The sequence below is a fragment of the Fusarium sambucinum genome, chromosome II (genome assembly GCF_050947815.1).
Source record: "Fusarium sambucinum isolate potato_lamoka chromosome II, whole genome shotgun sequence".
NCBI lineage: Eukaryota > Fungi > Ascomycota > Sordariomycetes > Hypocreales > Nectriaceae > Fusarium > Fusarium sambucinum.
The window spans coordinates 3,261,236-3,279,579 of record NC_139293.1 but is presented as its reverse complement, the minus strand read 5'-3'; the positions used below and the strand labels follow the sequence as shown (position 1 = coordinate 3,279,579).

The following is an 18,344-nucleotide window of genomic DNA, read 5'->3' as shown; positions in this document are numbered from 1 at the left end:
GATCTGGCAGATGCTAGCGCTTCATTGGCAAAGCCTTTGGCAGTCGCGTATAAGATGTAATCAGAACGGCATATTGGGAATGTTCATAGCAAAAAAACAAAACCGGAATATTTCAGCAAAATTACCAAGTTCATCATGGGTAGCCTACCTGATCTGCACATCGTTATTGTTGGTGGAGGAATCGCAGGACTTGCGACAGTATGTTCCCTAATACGCTAACACAATGCACCTGAAAAGACGCTAAATAATTACAGGCCTGTGCCCTAAGACACCCAAACAGACGCATTACAGTGCTTGAGCGCTCTCGTCTTCTACGTGAAGTCGGCGCTCTGATCTCTCTTCAACCCAACGCCAGCAAGATTATCACAAAATGGAAACTTGATCCATTTCTTGAGAACGCCGAGCCTCAGATTGATCAAGGTTTCAGAATCTTTGACGCTGACGGTAACTTGGTGAGAGAGCTGCCTTTCCAGAAAGGGCAATTCGGCGCAGATCGTGTTCTTTACCATAGGCAAGACTTGCAGTCTTCTCTTGCTACTGCAGCAGTCAGCGAGCTTGCTCAAGGCAAGCCTGTGGATATTAGAACTGGTTGTCAAGTAGCCAGCGTCGACTGCGACGAAGGAGTCGTGACACTTGGCTCTGGCGAAGAAGTCCATGGAGACGTCATCATTGGAGCAGATGGTATCCATAGCGTTGTGAGAACAGCTGTGGTAGGAGAGAAGAAGGAAGCTCTACCAACTGGTACATCAGCATATCGCATGCTCATCCCAATTGAGAACCTCAAAGATCTATCTCTTCCCGAGAAGATCTTGGATCCCGCCGACCCCAAGACAACCATGATCATGGGCCACGACAGAAGAATAATCATGGGCCCTGGTAGAGCAAGCAAACTTTACGGCATTGTTGCTTTGGTACCAGATGAGAAGCTCTCAGAGGAGAGCTCAGACAGCTGGGTAGCTCCCGGTAGCATCGAAAAGCTCTTGGAAGCATACTCAGACTTCCCATCATGGCTACATGATATCTTCAAGGCGGCGCCTGATATCGGACTCTGGCAGCTACGAGATATCGACCCCTTGTCAAACTGGGTCAAGGGAAGAACTATCTTGATCGGAGACGCGGCGCATGCTATGCTTCCCACACAGGGACAAGGTGCTTCGCAGAGTATTGAAGATGCAGAGGCCATCAGTGCATTCCTGTCCGAGGTTCATTCCAGAGATCAGGTTGGGGAGGCTTTGAAGAGGGTGTTTACTGCCAGGTATGATAGGGCAACCTTGATTCAGAAGTTCAGTAGAGAGCAGGCGAAACCGGCAACAGATGGAGTGAGCAAGGAGATCAAACTGGATCCTGCTCAGTTTATGAAGTACAACAGCGACTATGATGGTGCTGTTGATTGGGAAGAGCGTCAGAAGAACGGAACAGCTAAACCATGATAATGCATATAAGTCTATAGTAATAACAATGAAATTCGTATAGTTTAATATGCCACACAGAATATTGACATTGCCAAACATGCCAAAGAGCAACTTATGAGTGACGAAATGAGGATTTGTGCCATATGTGTTATTAGCTATCCAAGTATTGAGGTGGTAGAAACATGGGTTTTGCTCATCATCGCCTCAACAGATTATAATATGATAAGCACCAAGACCGATAGACGACCTCAATTGCTAACAATGAACTATAAAAATCAACCTACAGAGTAGGAAAAGGCACTACGGCTTTCAAAACAAAATTTATAATAGATATATGATTGAAGGTATGCCATGGCTACACGGTCCATTAATTTGCTAAACTATCTAGTCTAAACTTATGTCAAATTTAAACAATAGGCAGTATGATTCTGCTTGGGTAATCACCGCCGTAGTGAATCTTGTGCTGGCCCTTATTCTTCTCACTATCCGGCCTTGGCTTTGAGAACGCAGCAGTCTCGCTAAACCCGGGATATTGTCCCAGAATATCCAGTTGAAGACTCTCACCCTTCTCGTAGTCGACGCCCATGCACCAAATACCGATCTCAAGCTTGACCACGTCGCCCTTGGGAATCTTCTGCACCTCATCATGGGGGTGGAAGGGAAACTGGGGATGTATCGATTTCTTCTCATCAATCTTCCTTTGAGAGGCTCGTAGGATGCCCATAGCACCGTTATGTAACGTGAGACTCGAACGATCCTTCTCTGCCATTTCTGAAATGGCTTTCACGGGGGTCTTGTCGATGGGGAATTGCAGATGGCTCAGTTCCTTGCCAGACTTATCTAGCTTACGGACTTGGCAGAAGACGACCATATCGTCGAGGTCATCGCAGCTCATGTAGAGCTCAGCCTTGGGCATACCGATAATTCGTGTGTGCTTGTCGAATGTGTAACGGAACTTGGAAATGGACCACCGATCTTCGGAGTTGTAGGTTGAAACACCAGAAGAAGGAGTAGAATCGAGAAGAGCATTGCGGTCTCCAAGATAAAAGGATCGGTAGTCGGTGTTGGGAACTGGAAAATTGGGAAGCTCAATGTCACTCTTGACCTTGCCTTCATCAAACTGTAGTGTTGTCCAGCGAACTCGAGGCGTGTCTTCCCAATCGTTATCAATGCCCTTGAGGTACTTGTCAAAGTATTTCTGCGAAGAGTCAGCCATACGTTCAGTTAGCCATTGTTAGTTGAAGACGTACCTTAAGCTCGGGGTAGCTCTCCTTGACACCATACAGTTCAAACCATTCCTGATGTCCACACCACTTGATCCACTTTTTCTTACTGCTCAACTCCATCCAGCCTCTTACAGCACCCATCGTGTGGATCTGGCTGAGATCAGAGCCAGTGATGAAAACTGGGATGTCAATCTTGCTGAAGTCGACACGCTTGTCATTCCAGTAAGCGTTAGCCTGAGGACTACGACGGTACATCTCAGCGATATCCTCGACTCCATGTTGGCCCTATCCCCAATCAGTCAGTACCAATGTCAACTCGCTGTGGACTCAGATATCTGAGCAGGGGTTGACTCACTTTAACGACAAGCGTTGTAATGAGATCGAAATTACTCATGGTAAACCAACCCCCACGAGCAAACTGCTCACGATACACATCGCTCGAACCCTCCCAAGGTGCAATTGCCTTCAACGATGGTGGGTTTTGAGCAGCGGCTTGCCATTGCATGATGGCCAGGTATGAGTTGCCAGCCATGCCGACATTGCCATTACACCAGGAAAGCTTTGCCAAAGCCTCGATAACATCGTGTGCGTCCTCTGCTTCCTGGGAACCCATGCAAACTGCGTCACCGTCACTGTTTCCAGCTCCTCGAGCATCAACGTGGGCGATAGCATAGCCTTGGTTGACCCACCAAGCAGGGTCAAGACCTTCAAACTTTTCTAGACCACTGACATCATCCTTTGTCAAGCAGCAGGCCCAGACACAGACATTGAAGATCATATCCAGAGCGGAGTACTTCTTTCCATAAGGGGACCAAGAAATGATGACAGGTACCTTCTCTGAGCCTGTGGGACGGTAGATGTCAACGTAGAGACGGCAGCCATCGCGAACAACAACCTCAACATCGTGATCGATGCGGATATCGGAGTCGAGAGTTCTGGCATTGAAAGGAGCAGAACCCTTCTTTAGGACTTCTGTCTTGCCAATAGTAGGCTCAACATAGCCATTGTCGCCAACCTCGGGCTTGTTGAGAGGCTTGAAGGCGACCTGAACAGGGGGAGGCATATTGACTGGTTTAGGGCAGTGTGTATAGATGCAGGTGATAACAAATTAGGTGAAGGCGAATCGCCTTGAAGATGACAATTTTGAAAGAGGTTTTGGTGATCAGGATAAAGTGATGGTCTTCTTGAAACAATTGACTTGGTAGATAGAATGGACAATGCTCTTGAATGACTGATTCTGTAGAGAGAGTGAGGACCTTCTTTAAACTTCTCGGCCTAGTGATGAGAATCGTGAAGACGAGTGGGGAGCTCCAGGGACAACGAGAGATGCTTTCCCGCATTCGGTTCTATGCTCATGGCATTAAACCGATGGTGGCAAGAAATCATTACACAGATTGGCGTGACAAACTCACTAAACACGGCTAGTTTATTTTGTCTCTCATAAGATTAGACAACTGGGTCTAGGGTCGGTTCGGACTAAAATCCCCCACGGGGTAATATCAAAATGAGGGGAAAAGATCGCAGGGGATGCAACTCGGTTGATCATGCAACAACAAAGTGGAAACTGTCACTCCTAATTGACTGTCTCCGATTGGTTGCCCATTATCATGTCCCTTGAGGCTCGTTGTGAAGCCCAATGGTTTGCCCTGTCATGTTGCTGATAGCGGCTATAACTAGTGTTGCAAAATATGATCCGAATACAACAGAGTCCGGACCGGACCGAAGTGTACCGAACCGAAATAATGCATGAATGCCAGCTCCTCAACCGTGTATACCTGATACCGAGCCGATTAGGACTCCCATTACCCCATATTCTCACTTCTGAGGCCCGGATCAGAGATATAACTAGCTTCAGCCTCAAGAACATCTTAGCGTTTCTCATCATCAACAAACACAACATTTCCAACTTTGTTCTATTACACCACATCTCTTATTCATTTCTCACAATCTTCCCAATATGTCTACCACAGTCACCGTTGAGCCCACTCAAACAGTCGCTGCTCGGTTTGAGACCAAGGACTTGGTTGAATTCGACCCCAATGTCGTCTATGGCGACTGGCGAGACGAGTTCCACAAGACAGGCTGCGTTGTCATCAAGAACGTGATTAGCCCCGAGCGAGCTCAGTACTACTGCGAAAAGCAGATTGAGTGGCTGAAGAAGTTCGAGCTCGGCTTTGATGAGAAAGACCCCAGCACCTGGAACGCCGATCACCTCCCCATCAGCTTCAAGGGTGGCATGTACTACGGCTACGGTGCCACTCATGAGAAGATGGCTTGGGAGGCTAGAACCGAGCCCAAGGTCGTTGAGATCTTCGAGAAGCTCTGGGAAACCAAGGAGCTTCTCTGCTCTTTCGATGGCCTCAACATCTCCTTGCCCAACCGCAAGGACATTACTTGGAGCCCCTGGCCCCACTGTGACCAGAACCCCGAACGAAAGGGAATGCAAGCTGTCCAGGGTCTCCTCAACTTCGCCCCCAACGGCGAGAAGGATGGTGGTCTAGTCTTGATGAAGGGTTCATCTAAGCTCTTCAACGAGTTCTTTGCTCACAAGAGAGAGTCCGCTGACCACGAGGATGCTCCCCCACCTGAGATCAAGTACATGGACCTTTTCCTCTTCAGCGAGAAGGATGTCAAGTGGTTCGAGGAGAGAGGCTGCGAGATGTACAAGGTGAACATGGAACCCGGTGACTTTGTTCTCTGGGACTCTCGCACCATGCACTATGCCAAGTTCCCCGAGGGCGACCAGATCCGCCACGTCCAATATGTCTGCATGACACCAAGGAAGTTTGCCACTGAAGAGGCCCTCAAGGCAAAGGCCTATTGTTACAATACGTTTACTGGCACTACACATTGGCCCCACTGGTAAGTCACTAATATATCTTCTACTACATGATTCTCTTGCTAACTATTCTCTAGCAACATCCGCATCGCGCAAGAGAAGCCAATGAGAAATGGCGAGATCTGCCCCAAATACCGTACAGAGCCATTTGAGAAGCCTGAGGTGACAGATCAAATCTTGAGATTGGCGGGTGTCAAGTCTTATGACGAGTAGAATATGGTTACTGGTTGTCATTTTGAAAGCACAATAGTCCACGGCGGACAAGGATCTTGTTACAGTATCATAGATTTTTGCAATACAAATTGAATTCTTCTACTCATGTGTCTCCAAGTCACTTTGCTTCCGAACCGAAAACTGCCAAAACTTCGGAGACCTTTAGTGTCATGATGGTAGGCCTTGGATGATTCACTTTTCTAGCATATTGAGTGAGCCAATGACCTTAGAGCATCTTTGTACTGTTGGGGAAGACTCAACAAAACCTATATCGCCTTGTCTCGTCGTCACAATAACCTTCAATTGCATGTAGCTGCATGTTGAGGTGCATGTGTCTCCATTGTCATGTATGGACACGCTTATCGGCAGTGATTTTTCAATTGACATCGCGTGATAGGCTTTGTAAGCCCAGGCACTTGGCATGGGGGTCGTTAGTAGGAAACGCCACATCAAGGGTCGAGACTCGGTTCGGTCCAAAACTCCAAAATCCGGGGTAGAATCTGGGGTGGCGGATCTCGGTTCGCGATAAGTCTAACCAGCTTCATCCACGCAAAACTACCCAAGACTTCGGGATGTGGTCCTCCTGCGGGGAAAACAAGGTTTTGCGGGGAGATACACCAGCCAAGGCCAGACATTGACATTTACCCAGCCAGGGATAATCATCTCCTTGTTTTCCCATCTTGCCCTTTTTGTTATCTCTTGGCTCGTGCCAGATATCTATAAAGACATCAGTTATGGCGTTCATCTGGAGACTCTTTTCTTCAGCTCCATCAGCAAGCAAGCCAGAGCAATACAGAGACACCTTCAGCAACAAATCCATCATCATGGACACCAAGTCAGATGTCAATCACGTCGAGAATCTCGAAAGGGATTCTCTCGACGTGATCCAGGTCTCCAAGTCAAAGGTTGAGATCAGCGGCACAGTCAAGCTCACTGAGGGCAAGACTATCTTCATCCCAACCCCTACTGCTGACCCCCAAGGTGAGAAGCTGCCAACCGCTCGACGTACGATTAAAGTGCTGACTTGACAAGACCCCCTGAACATGAAGATGTGGCAAAAGGCCACTGTCCTCGTTGTCATCTCGCTCTGTACGTGCAATCCTTCCGAACTCGACCTCGTTAGAAACGACGATTAACACAAAACAAGTCTCGACAATTGGTTTGGCGTTGGTATCGGGATTTGGAGGCCTTCTAGGTTTCTACATCCCGGACTATGCGGCTGCTGGTAAGGGTTATGCCGATATCACGCACCTGATGACTTATCCCACACTCTTTATGTGAGCTCACTCCAAGACGCAGTAACAGGTATTGAAATAACTAACAAATCTATAGGGGTATCGGCAATTTGATTGGAATGCCCATCGGTATCGCAGTCGGTCGACGAATCGTTCTTATCGCAGCTACAATCATCATGATAATGAGCGCTGGCCTATGCGCCGGTGCGACAAACTATGAATGGCATCTCGCAGGACGTGTCATTCTTGGACTATCAGCTGGACAAAGCGAGGCTCTCGTGCCCATGATCACCCAGGTAAATGTATTCATTGGTATGGTTGCGGGACATGTCTGACAGGAACAGGAAATCTTTTTCCTCCACGAGAGAGGCCGCTGCATGATGATCCAACAAACCATCCAGACAATCGCTACAGCCGTCTTTGTCATCTTTGCTGGCCCCATTGCCGAAGCTATCTCTCCTGGATGGTGGTACGGTCTTGGCGCCATTCTGTCAGCCGTTTGCTTGCTCTTGACCTTTTTCTTTGTCCCCGAGACCAAGTATTACCGCCCTAGCTCATCTTACCAAGCCAGCGGTAGCTCTGATGATGAGGACACTGTTATACTCTGCACAGAGCGCCCCGAGCTTGATTATGTTAACTTTGCTCCCCGAACTTGGCGGTCTGACCTGCGACTCTGGGTCGGCGAACCTGAGTGGAATAAGGTTCTGGAGATCTTCACAGTAAGCTAGCTCAAGTTCATGATGGTCTCGACCCTGCTGACCCCTGCCTAGCAAACCTTTAGCCTCATGCTCTTCCCTAATGTCATGTGGGCCTTGCTGTTGAACGGACTCACCCTTGGTGTAAACATCGCTATTGGTACCACTTACGGTCACATCGTCACAAGCCCTCCCTATAACTGGCCTCAGTCTTCAGCTAGTTATGTCAACGCTGGCCAGATTGCCACTTCCCTGGTCGCCCTTCCTTGCTTCGGCTATGGATCCGACTTGCTCATCAAGTGGTTTGCCAATCGACGCAACGGAATTCATGAGCCTGAGGTTCGCATCATCCCTCTCGCTTTCCCAATTATCGTTGGCGTCTTTACGGCTGTTCTATATGGTCTGGGTGCCGCCCACCCCGAGAACTACCATTGGTTTGTTTTTGTCTGGGCAGTCGCTGGTAAGTTTAATGGACAACATTAATATCCAACAGATCACTAACATACTTATTAACTTATTACTTCGCTTTCGTTGGAGCTAATATCGTTGCTATCACTTATCTTCTGGATAGTTATCCTCAGCGTGCTGGCCCTCTTCTGGTTATCATTTGTGCCATGCGCGGTATCATGTCATTTGGCGTCTCCTACGGCATCTCTCCTTTCATTGACAGAAACGGCTATGATGGTGCGTTTGCCGTCTTTGGAGGCTTGACTGGTGCATTTGGTGTCATTGGTATCTTTATCTTTATCTGGGGAAAGAAGATTCGACAGTTCACTGGACGCTGGGCTGTGGACAAGGCCAAGAGTGATTAAATGTAGTACATGGGTAGTAATAGCACGAAGCGATGCTGGCGTTAATTGGACGATGGTATGATGGTCGATTTTAGTTGATAGTATATACGAGTTACGCAAGGATACAATCGAATTGCTGAATAGAAGCCCAGTCATTTCTTACACACCCCTCCTTAGCGTAAGAGAATGACATGACCTTAGTATAGAGTTTCATGATTCACTAAAAATCGTGACCTAAATTACCTAAAGCCTTGGAGTTCGACACATTTCCCTTAGGTTGAATAACTCACCGCGTCGAAAAGAGGATGCCCATCTGCGCGTTAAACCGCAAACGGATCATCATTAGGATCTGTGTTTCGTACATATTCAGACCCCTTGGCCGTGTCATCTGCGATCTCTTGTCCATATTGTTCAGCGATGAATGCATACGCCATGTCAATGCCGGCTGAGATGCCAGAAGATGTCCAGATGTTGCCGTCAACCACCCACCTGGCATTTCGTGCCCATTTCACATTAGGCCCCTGAGTCAATACCTGCCATCGGTTAATTAGTGAGAGACTTGGAATTGGTACACACTGCTCACCCAATCAAAAGATCTTTTGTTACTGGTGGCTTCTCTGCCATCCAAAATCCCTGCCTGCGCCACAATCGCACTTCCCGTGCAGACTGTCAAGAGGTACTTGAGCTTGGGATATCTCTCCTTGACAAACTCCCGAACCCTCTTTACATTGCCTGGATTCCTAGCACCAAAGCCGCCTGGAACAAGCAGAATCTCTATGTCGTCTGGTGCTGTATCGTACGTGTGCGTGGGTACAACGCTCTGTCCGATGCAAGCAGGCCCACCCTCGACAAATGTTGACACAGGATCAAGCGAAGTGTGAAGAAGCGACAGCTCCATAGGTTGCAGCTTGGATGTGAAGTTCAAGACATCGAGTGGTCCAAACACGTCTAGTGCTTGGAATCCGGGGAATAATGCGACAGCGTATTTCGTGGGAGGAGACATGATATGTTAATTGGTCAAAAGTGAAGTAGGATATTTTAGTGAGAGAGAGTGACAAGACTTGAGGCAGGCTATTTTAGTGAGAGATTGGCGATTCACAGCATGACAGAGTGAGGGGTAGCGATATTTGTTCACAAGATTTGTCAGCACTAAACCTAAAAGCTCATAACTATCCTGAATAGCCTCACATAATTAGAAGAGTATCTCATTTCCCATATTCTAGTATCTACTAGGATGAAACTTTTCATTCTGCACTGCCATTGTCATCCTTAACCTCTGAGCCCTTTCCTTTACTCCCCGTGCTAACCTTGTCTTTCGGCACCTTGGTGATCCAAAATAACACAGGTGCTGCCGCCATGTTGAAGATGATGTACACCCAGAAAATACCAAAATTCCTCCAACGGTCGTCGTAGTTTGCACTCACTGTTTCAAGGAAAATGTTGGTGTCGTTACCACTGCAGAAAACACACTCGGCTGTTGATCCCATACTTTCTGATGTAAGGTAGCCGTCAAAAGCCTTAATGTAAGGTTCCAAATAAGTCGAACAGTTCATAAAAGGTGGCGGGGAGAAACGTAAATACTCTTCTGTTGAGCAAGAGATTTGTGAATTGCCGAGACCAACGGATAGAACGCCAGAGAAGAAGTAGGTGAATGGTGACACCCTGTACATGAAGATCCAGAACCCAGGCATAGCGTCGGGCGACACGAGGACTCTAAGTAGTGTTAGCCAGTGACTGTACAGGTCGAGTTGATGAACACACCCGCAGAAGATCAAAGATAGAGAATGTAATAGGTTAGTCAAGTTGCCAGCAGCTTCAGCGGAACCGACAGCAGACAAAACCATGTTTGTAAATGTTCCAGCGAAATTCATGAAAGCGAGAATGAACAAAAACATGAGAGCCTCTCTCTCTGGACCCTCATTTGCCTCTAAAGCATTGTGGCGAAGCCCAATGGGATAGTACCAGGATACAAAAATGAGAAGCGCCGATAGAGAGTTCCAAGGAATCTCAACGAGTAAATTAGACAGTACGAATACCTGCCACGAATACGTCTTGGATGGACTTTCACGAGACTGGTAAAGTGCTCGCTGAGCATCATAATGTGGCATGATCTGCGAGCAGACATTGGCGAAAATGACAAGCAGCATAAAAATGGCATACATCTGATTCTGTAGCCCGTGAAGAGAGTTGGACAATTGCCAAAATGAAAATCCGATGAAGAGGGCCTGGCTTGAAGTTAAAGAATGCTCTAAAATGCTGTACAAGTCTCACCTACACTGAACAAGCAAAGCGCAACCTTGGAATAGAGGTATGAAGGAGTGCGCCAATATTGCTGGAATACCCGCTTCAGAACAACATGAAGCTGAGTTGCGAAGGACGCTGCGAATGGCCGTAATGCATCAACATCGCTTGGGTTTGTGATAGTAATCGCCCGCCGAGAGAGCTCCGCCTTCTTCATCGCGAGCTCTGCTTTGACTGCTTTGCGTTCTGGGGAGTCATTCCAGATGACAGGCCAGTCTTGTTCACTGAGAGACCCGGTAATCTCCAGCATCCACTCTGCTGGGTTCTCATCAGGCCCACATGGACGAGCCCCATTACGCTCAAAGTAGCTTGTCATTGCTTTTGAAGAAGGACCAATGTCGCCGAAGTACATTGTTTTGCCTCCCATTGCAAGGAAGAGAAGGCGGTCAAAGACTTGAAAGAGATGAGCGGACGGTTGGTGTATCGTGCACAAAATAGCCTGGCCGTTGTCTGCTAGTCGGCGAAGGAGTTGGCAAATTGACCAAGCTGTCTGGCTGTCGAGACCTGAGGTCTGTTAGCACCATACTTCCATAGAGCCCCGAAATGAATACCTGACGTGGGTTCATCCAGAAATAGCAGCAAAGCAGGTTTAGCAGCGAGCTCGACACCAATAGTCAGACGCTTCCTCTGTTCGATGTTAAGGCCTGTTGGCGGATCATCAGCATCAAAGTTAGCTGTTGCGAGTTGCTCTGATATCTACCTTCACCAGGTACACCGACGATGGCATCGGCATATGACCTCATCTCAAGAGTGTTGATAACATGTTCCACATACTGTAACTTGTCCTTACGGGAAGTAGCCCGCGGCTGCCGAAGAAGAGCACTGAATGTCAAAGCTTCCCTGACTGTTGTGGTTGATAGGTGGAGATCTTGTTGTTGGACGTATCCAGTCTTACGTTGGAATCCAGTATTCCTTGCCTGACCATTGACAAGAAAATCCCCACCAACAATGCCAACACTGGTGCGATTAGCCAATACATCGAGTAACGTAGTCTTGCCAGCACCTGTGATGCCCTAGAATTGTGTTAGCTTCGTCATCCAAGGAACATAAGGAACATAAGGGACGGAAGTAGTATGTTAATTTATGCAACTTAGTTTAGGGTCCTTAGGCAGTTTTCTTTTGAACCCCAGCTGAGAGGCCAACCTTCCAGGTACCGACTAAGTCGTCCATGAATAAGAGGCGACTTACCATGAGAGCAGTCAAAGTGCCGGGCTGAACCCAACCATCCACCTCATGTAGTAGCCTTCGGGTCTCTTTCTTCAACTTGATATCGTAAGTCACATCACTCCACTGAAAGACAGAAGTCTGTTTCTCAAGACCGACAGGAGGGTCGAGAGCTGACTTGTCATTGGGGAGGATGTCCGAGGTACTCTTGCCGAAAGAGGCTGCTTCTTCGTCCATTTTTGATTGAAGGTAAGGCATGTGGGCACGGCGGAAGATCAATACTTCACCCTTGGACTTCTTGGCAGATATATACTCTGTTGCCACCAAGTAAACTGCACAACCGAAAAGCATCAAGGCAATCATGATGCCGAAGTTTCTGACGTCAGGGATTAGCACGGTATTATATGAACGTGACAGGAACTTACCTCCACAGGTGACTGTGAAAGTACCCAAAGTTGACAGCAAGGTACACGTCACCATCAACAAAGTCGGCGCCTGCAGCAGCTCCGGTTGTTGCGCAAATTCGCTCGTTGGAAGAGACGCGCTCGTATTCTGGACCTTGGGGCACGAACCTTGAGCATTCGATAGCGCGACCGTGAAACTGTTTACCCATGTAAGCTTAGCACAACTGTAGTTCCATGAGACAGAACTCACCTCGTTGATCATGAGTCCCTCAAAAGCGTAGGCAACGGGCTAGAAGTTGTTAGTGTCTCGTTGAATTAAGAGACTTTTTTTTTATAACCAACATTAAGGTAGTTGAGCCATCGGAACCATGGGACCATATCCTTGATGGGGATCGAAAAGCCAGTGTAGATCGCCAGAGCGAGACAGAAAATCGATGCAGGAGCGAGAGCCTAGTAGTGTCAGATGTTTCACTGCCCGAATGCATTCCAAGGGTTTCCTTACCTCGGGAAGTGAACGAGACAGAGCACCAATACTGCGGAAGTACATTGACATAGTCAAGGTGCATGTGAATGTGAATAGTAGGAAAACAAAGAAGTGGCCAGGAGTGCGTCTCAAGTTTGTCATGAAATAAAGCACCAGATTGAAAGTGATCGACGTAAGGATTTTGTTAGGCAGATCGCAGATCATAGAGGCTTGAGATAGTTAGCAATTATTATCAGAAAGTGAAAGCTCTGTACTCGCCAACGGCTTCGGTAAATGGATGATAGAAGGCATATTTCGTATGCTTTTCTACAATAGGTCGCTGCGCATACAAAGTCATGATCTGATAAGGGTTAGTCGGTTGTTCTCTTTATCAGTTGCAAAACCGACCTCAAGAGCACTAGCGAACGCTGCTAGAAGAATGCCGAAGAAGAGAAGTGCTCCACGGCTGTATAGTGCGTCTGTAGTGTTCGGTAGGTCGTAGAAGATGCTACCTATGATAGTCGTTAGCTAGCAATGGCATATCATTTCATTCACGGGCACCTTACCAACAACGAGAGCCATGATTGCGTTGAAGAGAGACCCAATAATGACCAAGGTAGCATTGGATCTCAAGGATTGGAATCCTCGTCGGACGCAGAGCGTGACTTGCTGCGGGATGGAGAGGTTGTAGGGAGACTTAGCACGTCTGGTACAGTATGGTTAACAAATTGCTTGAGGTTTCCACTATTCGTCTTGGCACAATGATCACAGAGGTGCGTATCAGGAGAGGACTAAAACTTACTGAGACGTTGCCTTGATGGTCTTACGGAAGCGTTTGAAGCTGTCCAGAGATGGGCCCCCAATAGGATATTCTCTGTTGAATTCATCGATGTCCTTCAACAGTAGAGCCCGACCCTTGCTCTGCTTCCATGCTGCAGCGAACTCGTCTGGACTGGAAGGTGTCTTACCTTGGAACCCAGGACGAATCCTCCGCTCCAATGGGTTAGTGAGAGATGTTAGAAAGTCAGCAGTTACCTGTCTTGGGGCACATTCGAAGCCCATGTTGATGAAGAATTCCTTCGCTGCATGAATGTTGCCAAAATATATTTGACGACCCTCGTAGAGTAGAGTGACCTTGTCAAATACCTATACAGATTAGTAGGAGACATACCCGTTGGGAAAGGTGATATATACATCATATATGGACTGCGAGGCCTGGTAAACACTGACAAGAGCGGTTGCCCCAGTGAGCTTGGCCGAAGTTCGCAATGTCCGTACAAATTCGAGAGCGGTAGCACTGTCTAGACCACGAGTGCTGTTGTCCCAGCACTGCAAAGCACTACCTCCGATTGCTCTGTCATAGAGGTAAGTATGAGGGGTATAGTATCTTGGGAGATAACCTACGCTTCAGCGATACTAACACGCTTACGCTCACCTCCTGATACTCCGCGAACGAAGTCATTGCCCACCTTGAAAACTATTAGTTGGAGTTGGGCTGTAAAGTCAAATGAGTCCACTTACAACTGTGTTTACAGCGTGAGACAGGCCGAAAGCCGCCATCACGACATCACGAAGATGCGTCACGTATGTCTAAGAAAGCCAACAGTGTCAGCTTCTGCTACAAGGAATATTGCTAAAAGAAAAATAATAGAACTGAATACCTTGCGTGTTATACCGTCTATCAGCGTACGAGGAGCCTTTCAAACAATCAGTGACAATCTACAAATACCACTCGCAATCATACCCTTGCCCGACCAGCAAAATCAAGCGTTTGCCCTACGGTCAACTGGGGGAAATGAGCATCAGTTTCTGCTTGATAGATACATTCCCCTCTGAAGTCCTTGTGCATAGTCTCTCTTGGAATGCCTTGATAGTTCAGGTAGGACTCCTCCCCAATCTTGAAACCACTAGTCTCTCCAGAAATGGTCTTTAGGAATGTTGAGCAGCCACTAGGCAACAGATCAGCATTCTTGATAGCCATTAGTTAGTCCTCTACTTTTTACCTTCCCGGTCGTCCAAGGACCAAAAGCATCTCTCCGCTCCTAATCAAACCGTCAAAGTCCCTCAGGATTTGAATTTTGGCTGATTCACCCTGACTCATGAGCTTCTTTGCAAACTTGACAAGCTCGAGAGGATAGTTGCCAAATGTCTTTTGGTAGTCTGTGGCCTCGCCAACTCCATGAGCAGAGAGATCCTTGTAAGCCACACCAGCCATACCTCGAGGGTACTTTTCAGGGTCTCGAGTTGTGATGCTCATGACAGCTTGCAGCCAGGCCGCAATGTTAAACTCGCTCGAGTGTGGATCAAGGGCTGGATTCTCAGAGCCAGAGAATGGGTTGATGGGCTTGCTATCTTGCTGTTTTAACTCGGAGGAGATAGACTTGGCAAGAGCTGTGAGGCGCTCTTCTTCCTCGCCAGTGAAGGGTGATAAGATTGTAGACTTGGTGTCTTGTGGCGCATCTTGAACTTCGGGTTCAGTCATCCCGACAGGCTGGGCATCTGAGACCTCTTCGGTACTGGTCTCATTTGTTGTCTCTTGGAAGTAGCTAGGACGGCCATTCTCATGCACAACCTTCATGTTGGGGTTTTTTAAGTACTCTCCCATTGGAGCACTGGTCCATTCACCGTTGGCCATTCGAGCAACACAGCAATGCCAAGGGGTTGTAAAACCTGTCTTGGTGTCCAAGAGGCTCATAGAAATTTTATTTTCGCCTGTCGAATGGTGGATGGAGAGTCGCAAATGGTTGGGGAAGCCATTTTTGACAGCGCCTGCAAAAGCCTAAATATCCCAATGTTAGACAACTAATACATAGAATAGGCCTCATGGTTTGACACTTACATATCCTCGAATGAGCATCTGCTTAGCAAGGAATCGGACATCTCTCCTGTAGTCTTTGGCTGTTCGATCAACACCAACAGGAAATATGTGCTTAAGATCGGACTCAAGAAATCGACGATAACCCAGGTATGTCATCATGGTATCAGGGTTATCCTTGATCTCCTTGTCAATATCGATATCGTCTTTTCCGAAGCGATTGAGAAATTCTCTACGGAAGTTAGTGCAGTTTGCAACGTAAGCAATTTCACGTATGTCTTGTGGCATAGGAAAGTCAATCAAGTCCTTGATTCGGGAGAAACCGATGTGCTTGAAGTCCTTGGCTGAAGCCAACTTGCGCAACGCCTGACCATATGCCCACGTATCGCGGTCCGAAATACTCAACAGATCTTGGAGATGTTAGGGCTATCGTAAATTATTATATGAAGAGAACACATACCGTTGTAGACAATGCCGTCAGAGATGATAATGCATTGCGCTCCTGGCGGATAGATCTCGCCGATGCGGACACACATGGTGTTAAGGCGACCAAGAGAAATCTCTTCGGCCTTGTCAGGCAGAATGCCAAAAACCTTGTAAGCCTTGTTGGCCGATTTGAAAGGGAAAGCGGGAAGACACATGTCAACCCGGGTGCCAGCAGCAACGAATTTGTCAATGACAGCCAAGAACTTGGGCCTTCCGGACTCAAGTCTCTCTTTGCTGTCATTGAACTTGTTCAATGCATAATCAAAGATGATATCCAAGATCTTTGACGAGGTTGCAGAGACATGATTCTCCACCTCGGTCTGCTCAGGGACGAAGCCATCAGCACGGGGAGTTTCTGTTTCGGACGAGTCATGACGCTCGACCACAGAACTGTCTTGGACTGGCTTCGAAGGTACAGCCATTGTTTCTGTATTAGGCGTGTAAAGCGGGACGATCTGCAAAGAAATTGGGACAATGGCTTAAGAGTAAAGATCACTGCAGGTATGTAACACAGCAGCTGTCTGTGAGGAATTGTCAGGGAAACTGAATGGGTGTCTTTGTTCGCAGTGGAGTCTGGAGATTCTCGAAGGTAAATGAGAAGCCGTCGGAGAACGGTTAAAATAGTCGATTCGAGTCTTTGATATTCGGGCGATGCCAAATACTCAGCCTGGCTTGTCAAGCGACGTGCCTCGTCTCCAGCTCTGTTACAGCCCGGGGTGATCCTGTCAGAGTTGCCTAGGCCTCAAATGATGAAATAATCTTAGCTGAGGAATATTGAAGTAGTCACCGATGACACAACTTGAAGTGATGGAACAATTGTAGATCAACCTGTAGCAGTCGATAGATGAGGAAGTTGCTGAAAATACTCAGAAGTGGGTGTGCCACGAGGAGTCAGAAACTCCAGATGATACAAGAGAGCCTTCTTCCAGTAGCTGATTACTTTCATCCAACTCTGACTCCCGTTGTTACATCTCGGCTTAGAGATAGGACCAAGACCGTTGCGTAACCTGCTCACCGCGTGCATATTCAACATGCTCAAACTCAGCCTCCTGAATAATGTTGACCCTCGGGGTGTCAGACACTTGCCTACTGGATGCATAAGAGACGGAATTGTTAGGTCATATTATGCTACTTAGACCACACTTCTTATTTTTGTACCCTAAGGCTTGAGTGGCCAGCCCCTCTGCCACACTAGATTTTGCACAAGTCCAAGCATTTTCATCCTTCAGGATGCGATCCAAGCCGACTTCGCATTATGTGATTTATCCAGAACAAGAAGGTCCTATGTGAGCGATATTGAGGCAGTTTCTCTTGTAATTCCAATAGACCCAGACCTTGTAAATAGTGGAGTAGTTTGGTTTGAACCCATGTCAAAGGGGAACCAAACGATTTCGTAGATTCTAGCCGTATAAGCTTAGCTTAATCAAGGGGCATTTTCCCTCATCTTCTGAGCTCAGCACCCAAATTTTCTCTTATCTCCCTCGACATATTTACATGCCCCCCAACAAGAGGCCGGTCTACATGTAGTGGGGGTTGATAAAGCGGGCGTTACAACAGGTCAGATTTGTGAATCACAAAGCCTTTTCACTCTCTTGTCTTGCAGGATTCCACAGCTCCTGGTGCTGTGTGGTTACGCAATTGTTCATTGGTAAGATAGTTAAAAGCATTCCAAATTATGTATTTGGTCATACAGTAAGGCTGATGTCTCATTCAGCACTGTAGCACCCTGGTCCATCAGCCGCACCGCCTGGCCCATATGCCGTATGCCAATCTTTTTAGATCACCTGCATAATCTGAGGTTGTACAAGGCTCTTGGTGGATGGATGGGAATTTGACCGAATCACACCCTACCTGAGATACCGGAAGCCGGATGAACATCCAGGACAAGTCTTGTCAGCAAATGTGCAGACGTCAAAACCGGCAGTACCGTTGTGATGGAATGCGAAAGAAAATGTTGGCTTATGGTTGTACAGAGTATTATGGTGTGTGGGATGCTTAGAAGATATTTGAATACGCACCAGAATTCTGCTGTTGAGTAAACTAGTGGATAGTAGAAGAGTTGACCTCTTCAGTCTTAGGGTACAGAAATAAATAGCCTAAGGACTATAATCTAAGTAGTATAAACGATCTACTAATTTCGTCTCTTATGCTTCTGGCGGCCAACTCTTTTGGTACCCCGATAGTAAAGAACGCCTTCTGTCGTGAAGTCTAAGCCTCATCCAATCGCCAAAAAGGCGGACAACGCTGAGGAACTAGTCTCAAAAATAGGTAGTAAGGGATACCCAGCCCGATATGTAGAT

General features: G+C 47.4%; 6 protein-coding genes across 6 annotated transcripts; 3 read left to right on the top strand and 3 right to left on the bottom strand.

Annotated features, from left to right (window-relative positions):
• Positions 1-135: 135 nt before the first annotated feature.
• On the top strand, positions 136-1,430 carry FSST1_007936 (FAD-dependent oxidoreductase; the record flags this gene model as incomplete). The annotated part of the gene is made up of 2 exons (XM_083224770.1): positions 136-198; positions 255-1,430. The coding sequence occupies 2 exons, from the start codon at positions 136-138 to the stop codon at positions 1,428-1,430; spliced, it is 1,239 nt and encodes a 412-aa protein (XP_083083897.1).
• A 388-nt stretch (positions 1,431-1,818) lies between these two features.
• On the bottom strand, positions 1,819-3,701 carry FSST1_007935 (Alpha/Beta hydrolase protein; the record flags this gene model as incomplete). The annotated part of the gene is made up of 3 exons (XM_083224769.1): positions 1,819-2,610; positions 2,663-2,923; positions 2,994-3,701. The coding sequence occupies 3 exons, from the start codon at positions 3,699-3,701 to the stop codon at positions 1,819-1,821; spliced, it is 1,761 nt and encodes a 586-aa protein (XP_083083896.1).
• An 894-nt stretch (positions 3,702-4,595) lies between these two features.
• On the top strand, positions 4,596-5,690 carry FSST1_007934 (uncharacterized protein; the record flags this gene model as incomplete). The annotated part of the gene is made up of 2 exons (XM_083224768.1): positions 4,596-5,500; positions 5,555-5,690. The coding sequence occupies 2 exons, from the start codon at positions 4,596-4,598 to the stop codon at positions 5,688-5,690; spliced, it is 1,041 nt and encodes a 346-aa protein (XP_083083895.1).
• A 734-nt stretch (positions 5,691-6,424) lies between these two features.
• FSST1_007933 (major facilitator superfamily domain-containing protein) lies at positions 6,425-8,432 on the top strand (the record flags this gene model as incomplete). The annotated part of the gene is made up of 7 exons (XM_083224767.1): positions 6,425-6,671; positions 6,723-6,779; positions 6,838-6,967; positions 7,023-7,221; positions 7,270-7,644; positions 7,696-8,080; positions 8,158-8,432. 7 exons carry the CDS (start codon positions 6,425-6,427, stop codon positions 8,430-8,432), a joined length of 1,668 nt encoding a protein of 555 aa, XP_083083894.1.
• Positions 8,433-8,731: 299 nt separating this feature from the next.
• On the bottom strand, positions 8,732-9,414 carry FSST1_007932 (class I glutamine amidotransferase-like protein; the record flags this gene model as incomplete). Its single annotated transcript, XM_083224765.1, has 2 exons — positions 8,732-8,944; positions 8,995-9,414. 2 exons carry the CDS (start codon positions 9,412-9,414, stop codon positions 8,732-8,734), a joined length of 633 nt encoding a protein of 210 aa, XP_083083893.1.
• Positions 9,415-9,655: 241 nt separating this feature from the next.
• On the bottom strand, positions 9,656-16,466 carry FSST1_007931 (uncharacterized protein; the record flags this gene model as incomplete). The annotated part of the gene is made up of 22 exons (XM_083224764.1): positions 9,656-10,124; positions 10,173-10,636; positions 10,687-11,216; positions 11,264-11,356; positions 11,413-11,725; positions 11,901-12,252; positions 12,302-12,477; positions 12,531-12,569; positions 12,623-12,730; positions 12,783-12,973; positions 13,023-13,104; positions 13,152-13,255; positions 13,310-13,449; positions 13,546-13,889; positions 13,938-14,097; positions 14,148-14,212; positions 14,265-14,333; positions 14,405-14,440; positions 14,488-14,692; positions 14,747-15,522; positions 15,583-15,968; positions 16,019-16,466. 22 exons carry the CDS (start codon positions 16,464-16,466, stop codon positions 9,656-9,658), a joined length of 5,550 nt encoding a protein of 1,849 aa, XP_083083892.1.
• Between the last annotated feature and the right edge of the window lie 1,878 nt (positions 16,467-18,344).